This window comes from Ictidomys tridecemlineatus, chromosome 9 (assembly GCF_052094955.1).
Source record: "Ictidomys tridecemlineatus isolate mIctTri1 chromosome 9, mIctTri1.hap1, whole genome shotgun sequence".
NCBI classification, from domain to species: Eukaryota; Metazoa; Chordata; class Mammalia; order Rodentia; family Sciuridae; genus Ictidomys; species Ictidomys tridecemlineatus.
In genome coordinates, this window is record NC_135485.1 from 133,480,974 (window position 1) to 133,505,250 (window position 24,277).

Consider the following 24,277-nt stretch of genomic DNA (forward strand, 5'->3'; position numbering starts at 1 on the left):
AAAAAATATAAAGGGTCAGGGACATAGCCCAGAAGTAAAGAAGTGTGTATTATAAACTCCAGTGCTGCCCAAAACAAACAAAAGAACCAGATGTACTCAGCTTTAACAAGTTTTATATAATTAAAATATAATATATAAAGTCCAGATTATAATAGAAAATAAATGTTTTTTAAAAATCCTCAACAAAATGGCAAACCAAATTCAGTAACAAATTAAAAGGATTACACACCATGACCAAGAAGAATCTATTCCTGAAATGCAAGGATTGTTCAACATGTGATAATGGATCAATGTAATCTAATATATTACATTAGTAGAGGCAGAAAAAAGTACTTTATCATCTCAATTTGTGTACACACAAGTGTTTAACAAAATTCAACAACCTTTCAAGATTAAAAACACTCAACAAACTAGGAATAGAAGGAAGCTACCTCAACATAATAAAAAACATACATATATGAAGAACCCACAGGAAACATCAAAATCCATTTTGAAGAAATGAAAGCTTTTCCTTTAACATCAGGAACAAGTAAGAATTCTTACTTTCATCATTTCTGTTCAACATAGTACTAAAACTTCTAGCCAGAGCAATTAAACAAGAAAAGGAAAAGGCATTCAAATTGGAAAGAAGTAAAATTATTGCTGTTTGAAGATAAATTTTATATCTACAAAATCCTAAAAAACTTCACCAAAAAAAAAAAATCTGTTGGAACTAATAGAGGAATTCAACAAAGTAGAAAAATACATAAAGATCAACACAGAAGTTTTATTTCTATACACTAACAACAAGCAATCCAAAAAAGGAAATCTAGAAAAGTATTTCATTTACAGTCATATATAAAGGAATAAAACACTGGGAATTAACCAAGGAAGCAAAAGCCTTGTACAAAAAATTACAAAAACATTTCAGGAAGAATTAAAGACATACCAAGTTCATGGATTGAAAGACAATATCAACACTACCCAAAGTAACCTATAAATTTAATGCCCTCCTACCGAAATTCCAATTTTTTTTGGCATACAGAAAACAAGCGCACATACGCGAACATACACACACACACACACACACACACACAGAAATTCACATGGAATATGAGAGGAGCATAATAATTCTCAAGCAGCAAAATAATTCTCGGGGGAGGGGAAAAGTTGAAGGACTCACACTTCCCGATTTCAAAACTTAACCACAAAATTAATGAAAACAGAAAAACGGAAGACCAACCGAGAAATAAGTCCTCCCACATTTGCTCAAGTGATTTTCAGCAAGGATACCAAAGCCATTCAATGGGGGAAAGGAGAGTGTCAATAAATAGTGCTAAGAATATAGATATCTGCATGTGAAAGAATGCAGCTGCATTCTTACCTAACATTATATATAAAAATTGATTCAAAATGGATCCAAGACCTAAAATTATAATACTCATAGGAGAAAACAAAAGCAAAAGCTTCACAACATTGGATTTGGCAATTATTTCTTGGATCCAACTCCAACAGCACAATCAATAGATTTTTTTGTTTTCCTTGTGGTATTGGAGATAGAACCTACAGGCATCCTAACACTTGAGCATCATTCCCCCCGCCTTTTAAATTTTTATTTTGAGACAGAGTCTCAGTAAGTTTTCCAGGCTAGCCTTCAACTTGCAATCATCTCACCTCAGTTTCCCGAATGTCTGGGATTATAGGTGAGCACCACTGTGTTCATCTTAGCAATAGTCAAATTTTTGACTTTACAAAAATTTTTAAACTTTGTACATCAAAAGATACAATCAACAGTAAAAAGGCAATCGAGCAAATGGGAAAAATATATGTAAATCATATATCTAAGAAGGAATTAATATTTAGAATAAAGGATATCTCCAAAAAATACACAAGTGACCATCAGCACATGAAAAGATGATCAACATTACCAATCATTAGGGAAATGTGAATTAAAACTCTGAGATAAAACCCCTTACCTATTAGTATTTTTTTTAAAAGGGTTAGGGATACAGATCAGTGGAAACAGAATGCTTGCCTAGCATGTGTGAGGCCCTTGGTTTGATCCCCAGCATTAGGGAAAACAAAATAGAAAATAACAAGTGTTGACAAGAATGTAAAGAAATTAGAACCCCTATATTTTTTATTAAAATATAAAATGATGGTGTAACTGAGGACAATAATATAAGTTTCTCAAAATATTCCATAAAGAATCTTGTGATTTATAAATTGCATCCTGGGTATAGATTCAACATAATTGAAAGCAGGATCTCAAATAGAGGCTTACACACCCATGTTCACAAAAGCATTACTTAGAATCCCTAAAATATGGAAGCAACCCCAAGTTACTCAAGGTTAGAAAGTAAGGAAATTCTTCAATATTCTATGACATGGATGAAACTTGAGGACATTATTCAAAGTGAAATATGCCAGGCACAAAGCAGTCAAACTCAGAGAAAAAAGTATAATGGTGGTTGCCAGCAGCTGGGGATTGAGGGAATGAAGAGTTACAATTCAATGTGTACAAAGCTTTCATTATGCAAAATGAAAGAGTTCTGGAGATGTATGGTGCTCATGGTTGCATAACAATATGAATATACTTAATATCAATGAAATGTACACTTAAAATGATAAAGACAATGAAAAAATATATTTATTTGCTTATTTTCTTAAAACCCATTTCATACTACCACTGGAGTTTATTCCACAGAACTATATGGGAAGACAAGTATTACAAGATTCTTAATGCTGTAACCAAACTACCAGGCTTAAACTAAGTTTTCTGAGAACTTACTTTACCTCTTATTCTGGAGAAAGAAAAACAGAAAATACTTCATATCTGAGCAAATCTTTCACATACACTTATTTAACACAGGTATTGTGAAATGACAGTAATCAAACAAATTTAATTCTCTACCATAGAATCACTGCATTAAATAGAAATACAAGTCTATATTTCCTTAATCTGAAGCTCTTTTGTTTGAGAAGTTCTTGAAATTTCAAAACTATGAATAAAGAGTTCCATTGGTATGGAATGAATGCCACAGTACTCTATATTTTTCCTCCTGCCTATAACATGATCATATGTTATCATATGTTATCAAAGTTAAACAATAGTTTTAAAAATACTAGAGCACTACAGGCTGTACTATTTTCACTCCAGTATCTTTGACCAGTAATTAAAAATTATAAATGTTACCACTGTGTTAACAAACAATGAAGCAAAACAGGATATAATTAAAACATACTTTTTCTAATAGACAATAACATCCCATGTGCTAAATTCTGAAAGCATATACTTGGAGACTTTTGCTTCCAAATGTATAGGAAAAATTGACACCAAATCAAGTTCTTGCAAAGCATAAAACTGGAAAGTACATATGTAAATAACTGTTTTTCAGCTGCTGGACAAAAGCCAACACAGGAAAGTGGTCTCAGAAAGGAAAAAAAAAAAAAAAATCCCTGATTCTACCTTTAGGCATTTTCCAGACTGCAGAATAGAGAGGGAAAACCCAAATAGCTCCATCAGTCTCACTAAAGACATATCACAATGAGAAACTGCTGGAATAGGTAGAATGTATGGAAGAGTACCAGAAACAACTACACAGAAATGAAGCTTCAGAAATCTGCATAGCAGCTGGGTGTGGTAGTGTACACCTATAATCCTAGAAATTCAGAGTTGATGCAGGAAGATAAAAAGTTCAAGGCCAGCCTCAGGAACTTATAGTTAAACCCTGAGCAACTTAGTGAGACCCTGTCTCAAAAAAATAAATAAATAAAAAGGGCTGGGAATGTGGCAGTGGTCAAGTAATTCTGAATTCAATTCCTAGAAAAGAAAGGAAGGAAGGAAATAAATGAATAAATCTGCATAGCAATCTTTGTTAAATATTAAGCTGGACAGATACACAGCAAGAGTCCACTGAAGCCAGGCAAAGAACAGTTACCAGTCCCAGGAGTCCAACTACGGTGCTTATACATGAGCAGCAGACATGTGAGTTCCAACAACCAGCTAGGTGACTTCAATTAAACAGTACTGAATTCAGCAAAAACTCAAAGCCGACTCCTTAGAACTAAAGCTACTCTAGACAAACCTTTATTAAAGCTTAAAAATAAGTCTTGAAAAGAAACAAGCTGATGCACAAATTAACTGCCTGTGGAAACCAAACTATTAAAAAGATAACAGGATCCAAACTCTCAATATTCAAGTGTCCATCAGATCCAAAATTATGGGGGTGGGGATTACTAGAAATACGTATAAGCAGGAAATGGTGATCCGTAATATATCTGGTTGCAAAATTAATCAATGGAAACAGACTCAGAAATAACAATGACAGAAGCAACAAAAACTTAAAAACATTTTAGATATGGCATTAAGATTACATGGTGATGAGCTGAGGTTGTGGCTCAGCAGTAGAGCCTAGCATGTGTGAGGCCCTAGATTCCATCCTCAGCACTACATATAGATAAAGGTATTGTGTCCAACAACAACTAAGAAAAATAAGTATTTTTTAAAGATTACATGTTGATTTTCTTTATTAAATATAGCTTTCCATCATTTTATTTCAGCTAATACCAAAAAAAAAAAAAAAAAAAGTATTTCCCTGAAACTGTTTAAAAGAAATGCAGTATCAAATCAAGATAAATGATAAAAATTCAGCTTGGTTGAAATGATGCCTGGGATTTCTTCAACATAATCAAGGGAGGTAGGGGTCACAGACAGAAAAGAGAATAAACCAAAAATTGGTAACTGTCAATGTAAGGGGATAGGATCATTATATTATTCTCTATTTTTTTTTGTTTGAAATTGTCCATAAGTAAAAAATTAGAAAGAAAATTAGTCATAAGGTTGGGGGTGTAGCTCAGCAGTAGAGAGTGTACTTGTTGTGAGAGAGGTCCTGGGTTCCATTCCCAGCATGAAAAGAAAACAAAAGGAAATGAAAGGAAGAGAAAACTAGCCTTGGGTATGACAAAAATCAAATTAAGATTTATTAACTCTAGAAGCCTGGCTGTCTCTTGGTGTAGGCCCCATAGAGGCAGAAAGATATAAAGACAGTATATACAGCTTAAGAATCTAGAGCTGTAGCTATTTAACAAATAAATAGCATTTGAAACTCCTCAGTAAAGATCCTCAGTCTACTACCCACATATCAGGTGTTCATATGAGACTAGTAGCAACTGTACTATAAGCCAGATATAGAAATTTCAATCATCACAAAAATTCTAATGGGCAATATTGTCTAGAGTTTAAATCTTAGCAACTATTTCATAAATAGCTTTACAGCACTGGCCTAACATATTAGAATCTCAATTGTGTCTGTAAAATGTGGCCATTAACAACCTTGCATGGGTTGGTCAAAATTTAAATGCAAATGCACATAAAAAACCCGACTAAGCACTCAGTAAAAATATTTAAATAAAGCACTATATTATTAAGTAAAGCTTATAACTTTAGACCCAACCAGCTTCAATGATTATAGAGAAATCTGAAGCAGAAACTAAATTAAAACAGAAGAGAACAAGAGCTGATGGTAATGTTCTATATCTCAAAATGAAAGCAGTTGCACAGATGTATGCATTTGTTACAATTGATAGGACATATACCCATGACTTCATGCATTTCACTGTGGTTAAATGATACTTCAATTTAAAAAAGTCTTTTTAAATGTTTTTTTGCAAACAGACTCTAAAAAAACACATTGTCTCTCTCCTAAAATTCTTTTAGTTGGAGTCTGTTTATAGATAATATTTTTGATATATTTTTGATATCTTATGATTTATGGCAAACTACCACAACTATGGGACAAAAATTCTTTATATTGTATTTTAAAATAAGTTTGTTTATTCTAACAGTGTAAAAATGAAATAAAATAAGATCCACCAAGGTAATACTTAACAAATCAAGGCTATTTTATAATATCCCTTAAACTAAAGGAACTTCAAATGTTATCTGGTGTAAGTAGTCACACGGCTCATGTCTGGTGCCAACTGACTATTATCTTTATTTTTATTTTAATTTTATTTTTAGTTACAGGTGGACACATATCTTTATTTTATTTGAATGTAATACTGAGGATCAAACCCAGTGCCTCACACATGCTAGGTGAGCCCTCTACCTCTGAGCCCTCTACCTCTGAGCCACAACCCTAGGCCCCACCTGACTATCTTTTAACTACCAAAATGGTTTTACATAAATGGACCCAAGCTCCGTCAACCTTTAAGCTGATAACTTATGGAACTGGAATCAGTTTAGTTTGCAAGCTAAACATCTCTTTCCTTTAGTTATTCCTTATATGAAAGTTTTAAGTCCCTCTGACATTCTGATCAGTCTGAGGTTAACATAATATTGTTCTCATATTTCTATATTTTTAAAAAAGTAGTAAAGTTTAAAAAAATTGGATGCATTTTCATCACTGTGACCAAAATACCTGACAAACAACTCGAACAATGAAAAGTTTATTTTGGGCTCACAGTTTCAGAGGTTTTGTCACAGTGGGCCAACTCCACAGGTGAGGCAGAGCTTGATGGTAGAAGTATGTGATAGAGGAGCACTGCTCCAATCCTGGCAGCCAGAAAGCAGAGAAACGGGAAAGAGGTGCAGGGAAAATGAACCCTTCCAGGGCAGTCCCCAGTGACCCACCTCCTCCAGCCACCCCTCCCACCAACTCAGTTTCCACCCAGTTAGTCCATTCAAACTTGGATGGACTGATGAGGTTACAGTTCTCATAATTCATCTCACCTCTGCATATTACTGCATTAACACAGGAGATTTTGGAGACACTTCATATCCAAACCATAGCCCTGGAGGACTGAAATAACTTGTCCACTTTATTTTTCCAAATACACCTTTTTAAAAAAATATATTTATTTTTTAATTGTAGTCATCAATACTTTATTTTTTTATGTGGTGCTCAGAATTGAACCCAAGGCCTCCCACACGCTAGGCAAATGCTCTACCGCAGAGTCATAACCCCAGCCCAGATATTTATTTTTTAACTGTAGGTGGACACAATACCTTTATTTTACTTGGTGCCGAGGACGGAACCCAGTGCCTCAGGCGTGCTGGGCAAGCACTCTTTCCTCTGAGCCACAACCCCAGCCCTCCAAATAAACCTTTTTTAAAAAAAATGTGTCTTCAGTATTTCACAAAACAATGGACATCTTAATATTTTAAAAGAAAAATACAGAGTGTCAGAATAAAATAGACAAAAAAAGATCTGACAGAATTTGACATCAACATTTCTGTGAAGGATTGGCCATTAGGGAGTCATTCATTGGCATATATTTCTGGATATTTTGGGCCCAGAAGTGAAAATTATATACAGTCTTCCTAGCAGCAGAACTGAAGGTAATAATCACTATCTGCTTTCAGAATACTATACTGTTAATGTATCATAAAATGTGCAGCTTTTATTGGCTCTTTTATTTTTTCAGCATTAAATTATGTCATTTGAAAAACAAAAATTGAAGGGGAATTTAGGATTCCAGCTTATGAGCAGATTTCTGCAAAACTCAAGTATATTCATATGACTCAGTTAGCTATGAGATAGAACTTCATAATTATTTCAATGATAAATTTTCCCAATGGAGACTGGAGAATGATGAAATGGCCATAGGAGCACAGAAACAGAAATATACAGTTATTCAATTATATAAAACCTTAATTACAAATTATTTTAAAGAACCATTATTATTTTCAAGCAAAATATAAAAACAAAGTTCCTATAGGATAATGTCCACTTTCTAAATACTTCATAAATCATCATAAATACCATACAGATTAAAAAAGAGCAAATAGGGCTGGGGTTGTGGCTCAGTGATAGAGTGCTTATATGTGAAAGGCACTGGCTTTGATTCTTAGCACCTCGAATAAATAAATAAAATAAAGGAATACTGACAACTAAAAAATATTTTAAAATAAAAAAGGTAAATAAAACAACCTGCAGCTCTCATCCCACAACACAAGATGATGAAAGAATTAAGAACATCAATTCACATATAAATGCATAAACACTGACTGTCCAAAGGGCAACAGCGCAGAGTCCTAGAGGTGACAAAATACTATACTTATAATATTACCTAAAACTCACCCTCAGAAGCACGCCCCCATCTGTGAGGAAGTACAGACAGCAGATCTGAGACATGAAGGAGAAATGGCATTGGGGAATCAAAAAGCACAGATTCTGGGAGGAAAGTAGGCATATCTTAGAAGGAAGAGGTGTCATTTGGGTTGGATGGTTAAGAGAAGAAGTGACTGGAAGACAAAAGCCCCACTAAAGCAAGATTGAGCTACGTGGAGAAGTTTATTTAAAAGCTGAATTCTTACGGCCAGGTGTGGTGGTGCACACCTGTAATCTTAATGGTTTGGAGGCTGAGGCAGGAGGATCCTGAGTTCAAAGCCAGCCTCAGCAACTTAGCAAGGCCCAAAACAACTCGGTGAGACCATGTCTCTCTATAAAATGTAATAAAAGGGCTGGGGATGTGGCTCAATGGTTAAGTGCCCTTGTGTTCAATTCCCAGTACCAATAACAACAACAAAATGCTGAATTCTACTGCAGCAACAAATAAGACTATTCTTGAATTAAGAGATTTAGGAAGCTGCTCAAACCCTGTCACCAAAATAACATCACCTATTGTCGGTCCAGTAAAATCCTGCACAAATAAGGAGAACAGAAAAAAAGACCCAGCATCCTTACCAAATTCCTTATAAGAAATAAAAAGTACATAAAGATAATGAAGAGTTGCTTGTAATCAACTCAGGAGGCTAAGGCAGGAGAATTGGGAGTTCAAAGCCAGCCTCATCAACTTATTGAGGGCCTAAGCAACTCAGAGAGACCCTGTCTCAAAACACAAAAAGGGCTGGGGATTTGGCTCAGTGGTTAAGTGCCCCTGGGTTCAAACCCTGGTACAAAAAAAAAAAAAGTAAAAAACTTGTCAGCATATGGAAACAAATTAAAAAACCTGAACCATAACAGAGGAAAGATGCAATAATAATACCCCATTACAAATTACAAGCAATTAAATAACAAATACAGACATAAAAACAAAGTTTCAAATCAGAAACTCAAAACAGACTGAAGAAATAGGAACATGTGAAAACATGAACATGCTGAATTTAAATGAAGTTACCAGATGCCTTAGAGATCAGATATGATGATATAGAAAATGGGAGTGTTATCAAATAAATGAAGAATAGAGGTGAAAAGAATCAAAGAATAACACACAGAAGAGTATTATTCTATAGACAAAGAATACCGAAGTGAAACAATAGAACCATCACTGGAACCTGTAATTCAAGAAAATTTCTCGAATTAAATTAAAACATCAACCTACAATTTGTGATTGCAAAAGCACAAATCAGGGAAAATTTATACTCTATAGCAGACACAGAGATATATCAAGAACTCAATTTAGATAAAGAAAAACCCCTTGGATCTCTGAGAACAAAGACCAACTCTCCTACAAAGGAAATAAGATCAGGTTGGCATCTGCAACATAAGTGAAACAATAACAAGGCTATTCAAGATGGAATGTGAATCAGGAATTTTACAACCCTTTGTGTACAACCACAGAAATGAAAAATTGTGCTCCATGTACTATGGATTGAAATGCATTCTGCTGTGATGTATAACAAATTAGAATAAATAAATTTTAAAAAAAGAATTTTATAACTAGCTAAGCTATCATTCAAATATCAAGAATATAGAAGGGCTGAGGCTGGGGATGTGGCACAGTTTGGTAAAGTGCTTGCCTTACATGCATAAGGCCCTGGGTTTGATTCCCAGCATCAAAAAAAAAAAGTTGTCTGCTTGGGCTGGGATGTAGCTCAGTGGCAAAGCATTCACAAAGCCCTGGGTTCGACCCCCAGTTCCAAAAAAGAAAAAAGAACCCCACCAAAAAAAAAATATATATATATATATATAAGATTAAAAAAAAAGAAGAATATAGAAGGGCTGGGGATATAGTTCAGTTGACAGAGTGCTTGCCTTGCATGCACAAACCCGGGGGGTTCAATCCCTAGCACCACATGCACACATACAAAATTGGCAAATCTTACTGTATGTTAACTGTACCTCAATAAAATTGACATAAAAATTGTTTTAAATGAATACACATTTTTTAAAAAAATGTAGAAAACAGTTTAAATGTGTAAGAATTTAAAAAATATTTCCATTAGCTGGGGTTGTGGCTCAGTGGTAGAGCACTCGCCTAGCACGCGAGGCACTGGGTTCAATCCTCAGCACCACATAAAAATAAATAAAACAAAGGTATTGTGTCCAATTACAACTAAAAAAAATTTCCATGAGCATTCTTGAGATAATAAGCCTTCTTCAACAAAGAAACCAATAAGAAAACTTCAACAAAAGGTCTATTGCGGGGAGCGGGCTGGAGTTATGACTCAGTGGTACAGTGCTTGCCTAGCATGTGTGAGGGCCTGAATTCAATTCTCAGCACAGCATATATATAAATAAAAAATAAAGGTCTAGGGCTGGGGATGTGGCTCAAGCAGTAGCGCGCTTGCCTGGCAGGCGTGCGGCCCGGTTCGATCCTCAGCACCACATACAAAGATGTTGTGTCCGCCGAAAACTAAAAAATAAATATTAAAATTCTCTCTCTAAAAAAAAATTAAAAATAAGAAAATAAAAATAAAGCTCTATTGATGACAAAAAAAAGGTCTATTGGTAAACACCAACTATATTTAATTATAGAACTAAATCTAAAACAAAAGTGTTGATGAGATGTTTACAGTATAACGTTTACAGCATGTAAAACATTAAGACTCTCTCTGGGCATTGTGGTGCACATCTGGAATTACAGTTACTCAGGAGACTGAGGCAGGAGGATCACAAGGTCAAAGTCAGTCTCAGCAACTTAGACCCTGTCTCAAAATTTAAAAATACAGTGCAAGGCATGGTGGCACATGCCTGTAATCCCAGCAGCTCAAGAGGGTAAGGCAGGAGGATCTCAAGTTCAAAGCCAGCCTCAGCAACTTGGCAAGACCCCAATCAACCTAGTGAGACCCTGTCTCTAAATAAAATACAAAAAGGGCTGGGGATGTGGCTCAGTGGTTAAGTGCCCCTGGCTTCAATCCCCAGAATGGGGGGGTGGGGGGGAACAGGGCTGGGTTTGTAAGCACTGGGTTTGATCCTCAGCACCACATATAAATAAATCAGTAAATGAAACTCATCAAGTAAAAATAACTGTAAAGTTATTTTTACATGGAAAAGGGGAAAGTAGAATAAGGTCATTCATTGTCCCACACATAAAAAAAATGAGACTCAACAGCTTCAATTAAAGCATACACGGGGCACTGTGGCAAAGGCCTATAATCCAGCAACTCAGGAGGCAGAGAGAGGAGGGTTGCCAAGTTTTGAGGCCAGCCTCAGCAACTTAGCAAGACCCTGCCTCAAAATAAAAAGGGCTGGAGATGTAGCTCAGAAGTAAAGTACCCCTGGTTTAAATCCCTAGCACTATTAAATTTTTTTTTAAAGAAGAAAAAAAGAAACTGACAAACCAAAAGTAAAAGCCTAAATAAGAAAAAAGAGGGAGGAACACCCCTGGGCTTGTTTTCCAAAGAAAAGTATTTCAAGAAACGAAGCTTAAACCTCCTTCCTTAGGTGTGTTACAAAGCTGTTCAAAAAGTAACTCAGTAAGGCTTATGAATGGAAATATGTATTGCCCAAGTCAACATTCTGCTTTAAACAATAAATGCAGATAAGTTTTTTTAAAAAAGAAAGAAAAAAAGACAATTTTTAAGGCATAAATATAAAGATAACTAACAAAAACGTAGGCTGAGGGTATAGCTCAACAGTAGTGAGTGTGAGGCCCCGAGTTTAATTCCCAGGGGGTGGGGGAAATATATATTTTTTTCATATCAAAAATAGAGCAAATAGAAATATCAGATAACAAGACACAACGTTGGGCTGGAGATGTGGCTCAACCGGTAGCGCGCTCGCCTGGCATGCGTGCGGCCCGGGTTCGATCCTCTCAGCACCACATACCAACAAAGACGCTGTCCGCAGAGAACTAAAAAATAAATATTAAAAAAAATTCTCTCTCTCTCTCTCCTCTCTCACTCTCTCTTTAAAAAAAAAAAAAAGACACAACATTAAGGGCTGGGGTTGTGGCTCAGGAGTAGAACACTTATCTGACAAGTAAGAAGCCCTGGGTTCAATCCTTAGCACCACATAAAAATAAATAAATAAAGGAATTGTGTCCAACTACAACTAAAAAATAAATATTTTTTAAAAAGATGCACAGTTAAATATAAGATCAATTCACTGAAAAAGTTGAAGTTCACAATAATATACTAAAAGTACCATTTACCAGGTACTTTCATTACTTTAAAAATGTATTGTTTCCGGGCCAGGATTGTGGCTCAGTGGTAGTGTGTATGCCTAGCATACGTGAGGCACTGGGATCAATCCCCGGCACCACATAAAAATAAAAAAAATAAAAGTATTTTGTCCATCTATAACTAAAACAAAAAACATTTTTAAACGTATTGTTTCCCTACCCTATCCCCCCATTTAACAACTGGTCTTAAAGAGAATAAATGATAATCAAGAGAAGTGGCACACATCTGTATTCCCAGCAACTCAGGAAACTGAATCAGGAGGGTAGAAAGTTGGAGACAGTCTGGGCAACTTAGCAAGACCCTGTCACAAATTTTAAAAGGGGGGAGGAGGGCCTGGTAATATAGTTGAGTGGCAGAGCACCCCTATGCTCAATTCCTAGATTCATACTCCAGGCTTCCTCCATTGAGTACCAAAACTGATTCAAAACACAAATTGGAAAAATGTGCAATATTTTATTTCCTTGGTTTTAAAACATTAATCTCACCACAAAAATATTTAGAGTGAATTAGCTTGTATCAAAGGTCCTAGAACAAAGGAAACATTGGAAGAAGTTTAAGTCACCCTGGATATCCTTCAGTGGCAGTGTAAATACAGAAACTATGTACAAAAAGACCAGGGGCTCTAGCTTAGTTACTAACCACACGGGGAGAAGAGCTACCCAAACACAGGCAAGGTTATCTTTATAATACTAAGGTAATGAACAGTAAATTCTGTAGTAATGCTTGTTTTCAAAATACACATTGGGGGCTGGGGATGTGGCTCAAACGGTAGCGGGCTCTCCTGGCATGCGTGTGGCCTGGGTTTGATCCTCAGCACCACATACAAAGATGCTGTGTCCGCCAAAAAAACTAAAAAAATAAATATTAAAACTCTCTCTCAAAAAAAAATTTAAAAAAAGAATATAAATTCAATAAAGCTGTTTAAAGAAAAAAAACACATTGGCTCCAACATGGTTTATTAGGAGCCACTCTTTAAATTTCATGCTTGCTTCTATAGAACTTCACATGCCAGAACACTAGGTGAAAACAGAAAACAGCGCCCAGCTGAAATAAGTCCTGTAAGCAGGCAAAGCACACAGGCACATACATCAAACACCTACCAGCTGCCTCAGTTCACCTAGTAAGTTGGGAGCCACCATAAGCCACATTCACCCACCTCTGATGTTATCATTGGTCAGATTTCAGATAATCTTCCTTCTACCACTTCTCAACAATTCACAAACTCCAATCCTTCAGACCCCACTTATGCAAGCAAGTTTTTGGTGTTTTGAAGAGAAAGTGCAACATTTACATAGTAGTATTATCGCATTTGTTAACCATTAACATGCAAAACTATGCAACCATTTTTATTATGTTCTTTTCTTTGCTTTTAACCTCACTAATAATATTTTTGAATGCTATGCCCTACTCCATTTCCCCCATATTATTCATAATTATTAAATATCTTCTTCATGATTTTGCAAAGTATAGAGACTTTTAGAAACTTAAACGCCCCCCACCCCAAAACAAACAAACAAAAAACAAGGAAGAGGGGGAAAAAAAGAACCTATGTCCTGATACAGCAGAACTAACTGTATATAAAACAATTAGAATTATCCTTTTAAAAAATGCAGTCCTGGGGCTGGGGTTGTGGCTTATCGGTAGAGCACTTGCCTAGCATGTGTGAGGCACCAGGTTGGATTCTCAATACCACATACAAATGTATGAATAAAATAAAGGTTCATCAATGTCAAAAAAAAAAAAAACAAAGCAGTCCTAGGCAGGGCTTGTGGCTCAGTGACAGAGCGCTTGTCTCTGCACATGTAAGGCACTGGGTTCGATCCTCAGCACCATATAAAAATAAATAAAGATATTGTGTTCATGTATAACTTAAAAAAAATTAAACAAACCAAAAAAAAAGATGAGTACTCTTCCCAGGCACAGTGGGTTATGCTTGTAATCCACTAGCTCAGGAGGCTAAGGCAGGAGGATCAGAAGTTCAAATCCAGCCTTAACAGAATAGTGAGGCCATAAGCAACTCAGTAAGGCCTTGTCTCTAATATAAAAAGAGCTGGGGTTGTGGCTCAGTAGTAGAGCACTTGCCCAGCATGTGTGAGACATGCAATCCTAAGCACTGGCTATACTTACTATAATTTCCTTAAAGGAATATCACAGATTTATATCAGCTAACATGCAAAGCCTAGCATAAAATGTACCTCAAAATATTCACTAAATACTAGTTTTTCATTCTTAAAGATTTTGATCAGTCTTCAAGCACTGATAATCAAATGTGATCTTGTAATCCCCAATAAGATCTCTCTAAAAAATAAATATTATCATTTTAATTATAAAAACTCATCTTGGAACCTATGTTTCTCAATTTTCAAATCTATTTAACACCTGAATAAAACTGTTTTTGCTTTTATTTTAATCTTTTAAAAAAAAATCATCCTGGAGGGTCTGGGGATGTGGCTCAGTGGTAGAGCACTTGCCTCACATGCACAAGGCACTGGGTTCAATCCCCAGCATCACAAAAAAAAAAAAAAAAAAACCACACTGCTTTAACTTGAACAGTAATCATGTGTGAAAGTAGACAACCAATCCTAAAAGTTAGGCTTGAAAAAAGAGAAAATCTTATGTTTATAATTTTTAAAACAAACTCTCATGTCTCCTTTAATGTAATCAGAGAAAAACCTCAATAAGATTAATTTCCCCAGGAAAGCTCTGAGAAATTTCAACTTAACTAGTTCATATACTAACCAAAGAAAATCTCAGTAGAGTGTTATCAGATAAAAACATTGGCCTTTCCAGCAATTATTTCTACACAGGAATTTTTATGTACTTTATATACAATTTTTTTTTTCAGTACTGGAGATTGAACCCTGGGCCTCATATATACTAGGCAAGTGCTCTACCACTATGTTACAGCTCCAACCTTTTTGGCTTTTCTGAGACAAGAGTTTCACTAAGTTGCCTAGGCTGGCCTTGAACTTGCAATCCTCCTGCCTCAGCCTCCAGTTTAGCTGGGATTACAGGTGTGCACCTTGGTGCCCTGCTTATCAAATTAAAAATTTAAGGGAGCAATACAATTTATGTCCTATCTCGAAGGGATTAAAAAAAAAAAATGCAACAAGTTAGACTAGTATTTTTTAAAGTCACAACTTGAATCTAAGTTTATACAGCTTGCATCATAAAAGAATTTAAATGTTTTAAGTGTACAGCTGACATTCAAAGGAAATCCCCAAAAGTCAAGAATGCCACCACAGCATCCAATTCCCTCCACACCTCAATATTTATATAAAACTATCACTCTTTAAGATTCTTCTTCACTTGCACTTTTCAATATTAGAACTGGCAAACGACATTCTTTCCAGAACCATTTTCACTTAGAATCTAAATTTTTCTCTCTTCAACAGAGATAATGCCCATAAATAGAAAGCAAAGATGTAGGCAGACATGAATGCTGATGGCTGGCTAATGATCACTGATTAATTAAATTAAGCACCTTGCTTTCTTTCCCACATTGAATTCCCAACATACCTTGCCAAATACTAAGAATTCAACTGAGAAACACTCATAATGCAACCCTAATCTACAAAAATTTCCCAATATTGTATACCCGTTTCATAGTTATCATATACAATGGTCCTCAACCCTAACCTTGTAAGAATCAGCTGTAGAGTTTTAGGAGGAAGTGACTGAGCCTTACCAACTGGAGATTCTAAGTCAGCAGGCTCCCTCCTCACACCAAACTCATATAATGTCCTGATATCATTTTTTTTTCTCCAATGCTAAAACAATCAAAAAAGAAACAATAAAATTTTCCTCTAGCTTTGCTTTTCTGAGAGAAGGCTACTTAAACAAACCAGGTACCATTATCCATTCACAAATGAAACCTCCAAGATCTTATCAAGGATAATATAGGTTCTGCCCCATATCCTATAATTACCTCAAATAATAATGTAGTCTACAATGCCAAGGGCCAGCTTAACTCCTTTCTTCAAAAATATTTACCCAAGCATACATCCTTAACCTTTCTCTTGCCCTGTAATCATTATTTCAACACTCATTTCATGCAACAATATTTATTAACATTTACTATATGTATTAATATTTACTATTAACATTTATTAATATTTGCTACATTTCAATTTACTGTGGATCACTTTAACCACTGTAAGTACATGATTAGTAAAACAAAGTTCCTATCCTCATAAAATCCACTCTTAAATTTTTGTTAAATGGTGATAAATGATATTGGAGAAAAAGCAGGGACAAAAGAAATAAGTAAGAAAGTACTCCTGGTCAACAAAGACCTCTAAATAACACTTGGAGGACACCTGAGCGCAGTCCTAAAAGAAACAGGAGAAATGAGCCATGTAGTTAGCTGGGGGAGAAAATTCAAACAAAAGCCCCTTGCATATGATTCTTTATATGACCTGATTTTTTATGTCCAAAAATGCTTTTGTGAACAAAGAAGATATACTTGAATTGATGCTCTGTCAGACTGCATTGTCAGAGGCAGAAATATTAAAGGAAATGAGAACACACTAAAGAGAGAGATCCCTCCACTTAAAGCAGGTTGGTCAGCAGCCCTCCAGCATGTCTCTCAGGAAACTGCCCCTTAGCCAGTGCTTCAATGCAATAGTTGGGATGGCCATTCTATTATCATCAAAAAACTAGTTTGTATGAGGCCCAAATGACCCAGAAGGACTGTAAGGTTTTGAAATACTTATAGAATGGAACATTAAATTCAGTTCCCTATTAAGTTATCATCCTCTTTCCTAAAAATATAGTGTCCTCTATTGCTACTAAAAACTAAACTGCTGTCACTCTTTATTTCACTAAAACACCCTAACTCCCCCCAAATAATGTACTTTTAACCTGCTTAAAAAAAAATAGAATTTTAATTATTTTTTTAGTTTTCGGCGGACACAACATCTTTGTACGTGGTGCTGAGGATCGAACCCGGGCCACACGCATGCCAGGCGAGCACGCTACTGCTTGAGCCACATCCCAGCCCCTTAACCTCCTCTCTTAACCCAAAGGAATCATTTTCTTTAAAAAAATTTCAGGTTTCTGGGGCTGGTGCTCAGTGGTAGCACACTTGCCTGGCACTAGGTTCGATTCTGAGCATCGTTTATAAATAAAGGTCTACCAACAACTAAAAATATATAAAAAATAAATAAAAATAAATTTTAAAAAATTTCAGGTTTCTAACACCATACACATTTTAAACATAAACTTTGTCAATATAAAACTTTAAAAATATATTTATTGTTCACTCATACTACACCTCATTCCAGAAAGGATTAGAGCAAAAGTGTCAAAGTAAAGAAACAAACAAAAGAGTAAATTTACCACATCATCAAAAGGTTTTTCCTCTCACTAGATTTTTACAGGCTTCTTAAAAAATTGTGATTATGGGCTGGGGATGTGGCTCAAGTGGTAGCGCGCTCGCCTGGCATGCGTGCGGCCCGGGTTCCATCCTCAGCACCACATACAAAGATGTGTGTCCGTCGATTACTAAAAAAATAAATATTAAAATTCTCTCTCACTCTCTCTCTCTTTAAAAAAAAAAAATGTGATTACAAGAATACATCTATAATCCCAGAAACTCAAGAAGCCAAGGCAAGAGGATCACAAGTTTCAAGTCAGCACCAGCAATTTAGTGAGACCCTGCCTTTAAAAAAAAAAAAAAAAAGAACTGGGGATATAGCTCAGTGATAAAGCACCCCTGGATTCAATCCCCAGTACCACCAAAAAGAAAAAAAAGCTATTTTTAAAAAAATAACAAAATGATTTTTTTAAACAACAAAGTAGGGCTGGGGATGTGGCTCAAGCGGTAGCGCACTCGCCTGGCGTGCATGCGGCCTGGGTTCGATCTTCAGCACCACATACCAACAAAGATGTTGCGTCCGCCGAGAACTAAAAAATAAATATTAAAAATTCTCTTTCTATCTCTCTCTCCTCTCTCACTCTCTTAAAAAAAAAAAGTATATTTACATCATAGCAAGATTACATTTAGTTTTCTCATATTATTCATTTTATAAATTGTCTTTATTTTTAATTGACATGATTATAATATTTATGGCGAACAAAGTAATATTTTTCAGATCACGGTAACAGGTATATCCATAAGCTCAAACATTTATCATTTCTTCATGCTGGAAATATTCAAAATCCTCTACTAGCTATTTGGAAACACACGATTAATTGTGCCAATCAAGGTTACCCTACTGGGTGTGACATTATAAGTCATTTCTCCTCTCCAAATGGACCTCTATATCTATTAACCAACATCTTTCCACCCCTCCCTCCCACTCTGGAAAACTTTAAAACACAAATTTATTCTAGTTTCTGGCTGGGTGTGTGACTCAGTGGTAGGGCACTTTGCCTAGCATGCACTAGGCCCTGGGTTCAATCTCCAGCAGGACAGAAAGAAAACAAAAAGAAATTTATTCTATTTTAAACTTTTGGTTACTATGTACAGAAGGGAATTTCATAGCAGGTAAAAAATTGTTTCTATTTTTTGTTTTTTCTTTGTCATATTCTAAACACAGGCAATAAAGGAAAACTGTATCAAAACAAATTTCAAAGCAACTATCTGTATTTGGTTGCAAAACTAAAATTCTATCACACGGAAATTTAATTTAAATCACCTTGCCGAGTTTGATCTCCAGTATCACACACATGGACAAAGTTAAAAAAATAAATCAGCTGTCCTTCCATGTGCACATGGAAACCTATTTGGTAAGAATTCCTAACTCGAGCTTTTTCAGCAACTAAAACTTATCTGCTTTAACTGTAAAAACAACCCTTTTTCCAAAAATCATATGAAATAATTTACCTATAATATGTGCAAACCTAACAATTACAACTCTTTGCCTACAAAAGAACCCTTCCCTCCCCTTATACTGCTACCCAAAATATCCAAACACTAATACACTAATACAAACATAAAACACTAATACAAATATACAAACACTGGGGGGAAAAACCCAAAAGTCTGATTCCTGACTCCAAAACTAGCTATTTGCTTAATAAAAATGCCCATTTTAAGAGTATGAAGAATAGCCAGGTGCAGTAGCAGGCATCTATAAACCCTTAAGAATGGGGAGGGTAAGGCAGGAAGATCACAGATACAAGGCCAGTGCAGGCAACACAGCAAGACCCTGTCTAAAAAATAAAGAAGAAAACTTCTGGCATACACAATTCTTTAAACAAAATCTTACACAATATATATATCGTATTAAATTAACAAATTATAGACAAGAAACATTATGCAGAGGTTTTTTTGACTAACTTGTATCAATGCTTACTCAGAAGTAGAATAATATGAAAAATTAGAAGGGCCAAATTTAAATTTAAACAAAATTTAATTTTAGATATCAACTAAACTAAATCAAGCCAGGCAAATCTACTGCAGAAACTGAAATTTTTGCAAACTGTGTAAACAAGGCTTCCACTGAAAAATTAAGGCCAAAACATTTTTATTATTTTTAAATTGAAGCTTTACATTTTTAGAAAGCATAAGCTAACTTCATTTCCTACATAAATTTACAAATATAGTACAACAAATTATGTAAAACCTCAAAAACTGAATGGTGCCAGAATGATTTAACAGTTACCAACTTACTAACATTTGACTTAACCATTCAAGTATGTCCACCTTCATCACAGAAGGAAAGGAAAAAAGGCTTAAAATAAAGAGCTAACTTAAAAGTTGACCAAGCTGAAGTAATTTGGGAAAAAAATACTATCCTTTTGTTTAATATTTTCTTCACTCTTAATATAAGAGAAGGATAAGGACATTATTTCTCTTCACTATTTCATGACTTTCATATTTCTTTTCCTACACTTTGTCACAATAAATAAATCGTTGAGCACTGTGATTGTAGCAATAAAATTAAAGATTTGTTCCACCATCACTAGGACTAAAGAAAACTGTCTAAAATGCTTAATCAAGAATTGCTAGACTAGAGCCAGGTGCAATGGCGCACACCTGTAATCCCAAAGACTCAGGAGGCTGAGGCAGGAGGATTGCAAGTTTAAGACCAGCTTCAGCAACCTAGCAAGTTCTTAAGCAACTTAGTGAGACCCTATCTCAAAATAAAAAAGGGTTGGGGATATAGTTCAATGGTAAAGTACCCATGGGTTAAATCCCCAGTACCAAAAAAAAGAAAAAAAAACAAAAAAAGAACTGCAGAACTGGGAACATAGCTCAGTGGTACAGTACTTCCCTGGAATGTATGAAGCCCTGGATTCAATCTGCAGTATTGGGGAGCAGAGGAAGAACTGCTCTTCCACAAATAGTTAAACAAACTGTGGTAAATCCATATAATGGAATACTACTTAGCAATAAAAAGGGACAGACCACTGATACAAGCAACAACTTATATAAATTATATGAATTAGGGAAAAGAAAAGGGTATTTAAAAAACAAAAATAAAGGAAAGGGGGGGATATTAAGATAAATTGCAAAAAAAACTATGTTTAACCCATCAATCAGCCTTTTAAAAGGTTTTTTAAAAGGTTTAAAAAATAAGGGCTGGGAGTGTAGCTCAGTGGAAGAACAAATGCTTAGAAAGCCACAGGCTCTGGGGTTCAATCCCCAGTACCTCAATATGTGTGTGTGTGTGTGTGTGTGTGTGTATGTGTGCGTGTGTATATATGTGTGTATATGTGTATGTGTGTGTGTGTGTTATATTCATCCTAAAACTATGCCACTTACATTTCAATCACTTTTATTGAGGGGTACCATGGAGTGAACCCAGAGGTGCTTAACCAATGAGCCACATCCTCAGCCCTTTTTATTATTTTATTTAGAGATACAGTCTCACCGAGTTGCTTAGGGCCTTGCTAAATTGCTGAGGCTGGCTTCTTGAGATCCTCCTACCTCAGCCTGAGATTACAGAACTGCCCAACCACTCTGGGCTTCCAATTAGTACGCTCCCCCTTTTTTAAATACTTGAATTTTTTAGTTGTATTTGAACACAATACCCTTACTTTACTTATTTATATTTATGTGCGGCTGAGGATCAAACCCCGGGCCTCGCACATGCTAGGCAAATGCTCTACTGCTGAGCCACAATCCCAGTCCCTCCAATTAGTCTTAAAAACAAAATGCTAATACAGATCTCAGGATACTTGAAACTTGATGAAACTTTCTAATGTTTTAAATATGAACTGAAATCTGACATGGATTCTTTTGGGAAAAAAAATCAGTGATTATTTCTACAAAAACTGGAATTTCACTTTCCAACAAGTGAAATAATTATAATTGCAAAAGGTGAACGCTTACACACACCCTCCAAATTTTTAAGACAAGTTTGGCAAGTACAGTTAATTCTTTCCTAAAGTAATATTTGCACGAAAGAGAACCCACACACTAAATGCCAAACCAAAAAAAAAAAAAATGTGATACAATGTATTAATTATAGCTCCAAGGTTACAGGGCATATTTTACAATGTAAAGAGTCACTACAAATATCAACGCATTCCGTTTTTTTTAAGAGTACAATCTGCATACATTTAAAACGTAGAGAATGAAGTTCAGCCAGCGTCAACAAGATCCAACTTAAAAGTTCTTGTGTTTCCTTTTCTGTGTCAAGTTTTGGCATCAGTGTTAGGACGTTTCAGAGAGTTAAGAAAATCTGTCCAGAACGTCTCAACTAAAGGCTCTCAACTTTTCACTTCCTACCAGACCGCCCCCTCGCCATGGGCCCCACCTCCCGAGGAGGGTGATGGGGTGGGGCTGTTTCCCGCTAGGAAACTAAGAAATAAATGCTCTTCCCTACTCCAGAAAGAAGGGAACCGGGGAGGCCGTAAGGAGCTTCAGACTCAGATATGCAACGAACTTCGAGGAGGTAGCTGACTGGAAGCTTTCTCCCCTGCACTGAACTCCCTTCTCCCTCCCCTCCTCCCAGGTCGTGCAGTGACCCTGGGCCGGGCGGGGACAGGTGAATCCCAGGAGGGGAGAGAGAGGGAGGGACTGCCGACCGAGAGGGAACCGCGTTCAGGCAATGAATGAGTCGTGCCGCATCCGCACCACCTGTTCCTTCCAAGGGTGCCACTTCGGCCTGCCGGCAGTATTCCTGCACCCACCCGGCCGCTACCGCTGCCCGTGCTGCCCGCTTCCCTGCTAGAGGCCAGGCCTCTCCTCCCTCCGCTCGGGAAGGGTGAAAGCCAACCGTCTAGAAGCCGGGAGGTCGGGGCCTAGTCCGGAACCAGGGCCTCGGAAGCGCGGGGACGGGAGGGGGAAGCCTGTAGTCCCTGGCGCGCGGGCCGAAGTGGGAGCCACAGGGAGGGGACGGAGGAGAGCATTCGGCCTCGCGAGTACTACGAAGGCGGGGTCCCGAGCGGGGGTGGCTGGGCGCCCGCCGGGCCGAAGCTCGGGCTGACAGGCCCGGCTGCCGGCTACATCCTCCCCCCTGCTTGCCGGGAGCCTCACACTTACCAAAATCCGCTTGAAAAGCGCGTTCTCCTTGGGCGGGAGGCTCACGGCCGGCATCGTTCCGGCTCCTCCCGAGGCTCCCGCCACCACCCGGCTCGGTCAGTCTGTTTGTCCGACCGCCTCCGATGCCTGGCCACTTCAGCCCCGAATACCCCGATCCGCCGCCACCACCAGGCCTCGGGTGTCGCCGCGTCGCCCTACCCGGACACCTCCTCCTCCTCGTTGTCTTTTTTCCTTTCTCACTCAACGCTGCCGCCGCCTCCCTCCCCCCACGGGTCTCCGTCGGCGGTTCACGTGGTAACTGAACAGACCGACAGAGGCAGCCAAAATGGCGGACGCGGAGGGCTTTCCCACCCGGGTCACGCCTCCTAGCACGCAGGCGCGGTGACCTTCTGTCCCACCCTCGCTGTCCCGGAGCTTGCCGGGAACCTGGAGGCTGGCCGGCCTGCGGAGGTGGAGGGGTTCTGGGCGGGCCCCCGGCGTCCTTCCCGTGGGCAGCTCCTGGGAGGCGCCTTGGGGAGGTCCGAGAGCGCGGCCGGCTACGCTTCCGACCGCCTCCTCATCGAAAATCGCCTTTCTGCTCCTCCTTGCTAGACTGGCCCTCATTCATTGAGTAGCCGCTCCCACACCGTGTGGTCGTGCTTTAAGCCTGCAGGGCTAAGCTGCAGGTGTGGGTGTTCGAGAAGCACTGTGGTCATTACCGAAGTCATTAAGGAGCAGAGGCGGAGGGGGAATGAATAGCCTTCACCGCGGTGGAGACTAGTGAACACACCTGGAGACCAAGGGGTCTAATCGAGTTTGAAAAGCGTGAAAGAGCCTGACCTATTAAATGGGCCTGGCTGCGGTATCGGTGATTTGGGTGAATATTTCTTAAGATGAGCCTGGAAAGTTCGCTACCCAGATCTGAAGTGACCTATTTGTACTGGTCAAAGGAGCTCTGCAGGCTGAAGCGTTGTGATTTATCTCACTGTTGAGGCCAAACAATGCAGGGTTTGAGTCACCTTGTGTGAGTCACCTTGGTGTAGTGGAGAGGTTCAGGAACACTGACCCTACTGGAACTGGTTTCGAGCTCCTGTTTAACATTGTGACTATTGACTTGCCCATCATCACAAATCATCAAACTTTAGACATTGAAGACAAGACTTCAGACTAGCAAGACTACTAGAGGCAACTGCTCCAGTAGGCAAGGTCAGTCTAGACTCTAACAAGACCCCTTCCGCATATGAGACATTTTCGTTAACGAAAAAAAAAAAAAAAAGTGGAGCTTTTTAAAAGCGGCATTCCACTGATGCTCTAAAAATTTTCAAGAGCCATTTTGCCCTTGATTATCTCTCCACATCCTGAATTCGATCTCTAGCGTTCTTTTCATTATGAGTCATTAAACAAGATGTGCAGTGGGTTTACCCTTTTAAATTTGTTTACACAGATACTTAACAGTTTTCAAATTGTTCTTCTTTACCCTTCCCTGGAAAGTGTGAGTTAAGACGTTTCCCAGTGGAAAAATCTTGAGA

General features: G+C 37.6%; 1 protein-coding gene and 1 non-coding gene across 5 annotated transcripts in view; one reads left to right on the plus strand and one right to left on the minus strand.

Annotated features, from left to right (window-relative positions):
- Naa15 (N-alpha-acetyltransferase 15, NatA auxiliary subunit) overlaps positions 1-24,277 on the minus strand; it is a 101,456-nt gene that overhangs the window by 58,228 nt on the left and 18,951 nt on the right. Inside the window, exon 1 of one of the 4 annotated variants that reach the window (XM_005327570.5) lies at positions 22,770-23,131. The exons of the other annotated variants lie outside the window; for them this stretch is intronic. Within the exon in view, the coding sequence (XP_005327627.1) occupies positions 22,770-22,823 (54 nt within the window). The 5' untranslated portion in view covers positions 22,824-23,131. Of the gene's footprint in view, positions 1-22,769; positions 23,132-24,277 lie in introns of those variants that run through there. 4 annotated transcript variants of the gene reach the window in all.
- Positions 14,772-14,844, plus strand: Trnav-cac (transfer RNA valine (anticodon CAC)). The gene has a single exon. It is a non-coding gene; the product is annotated as a tRNA-Val (tRNA).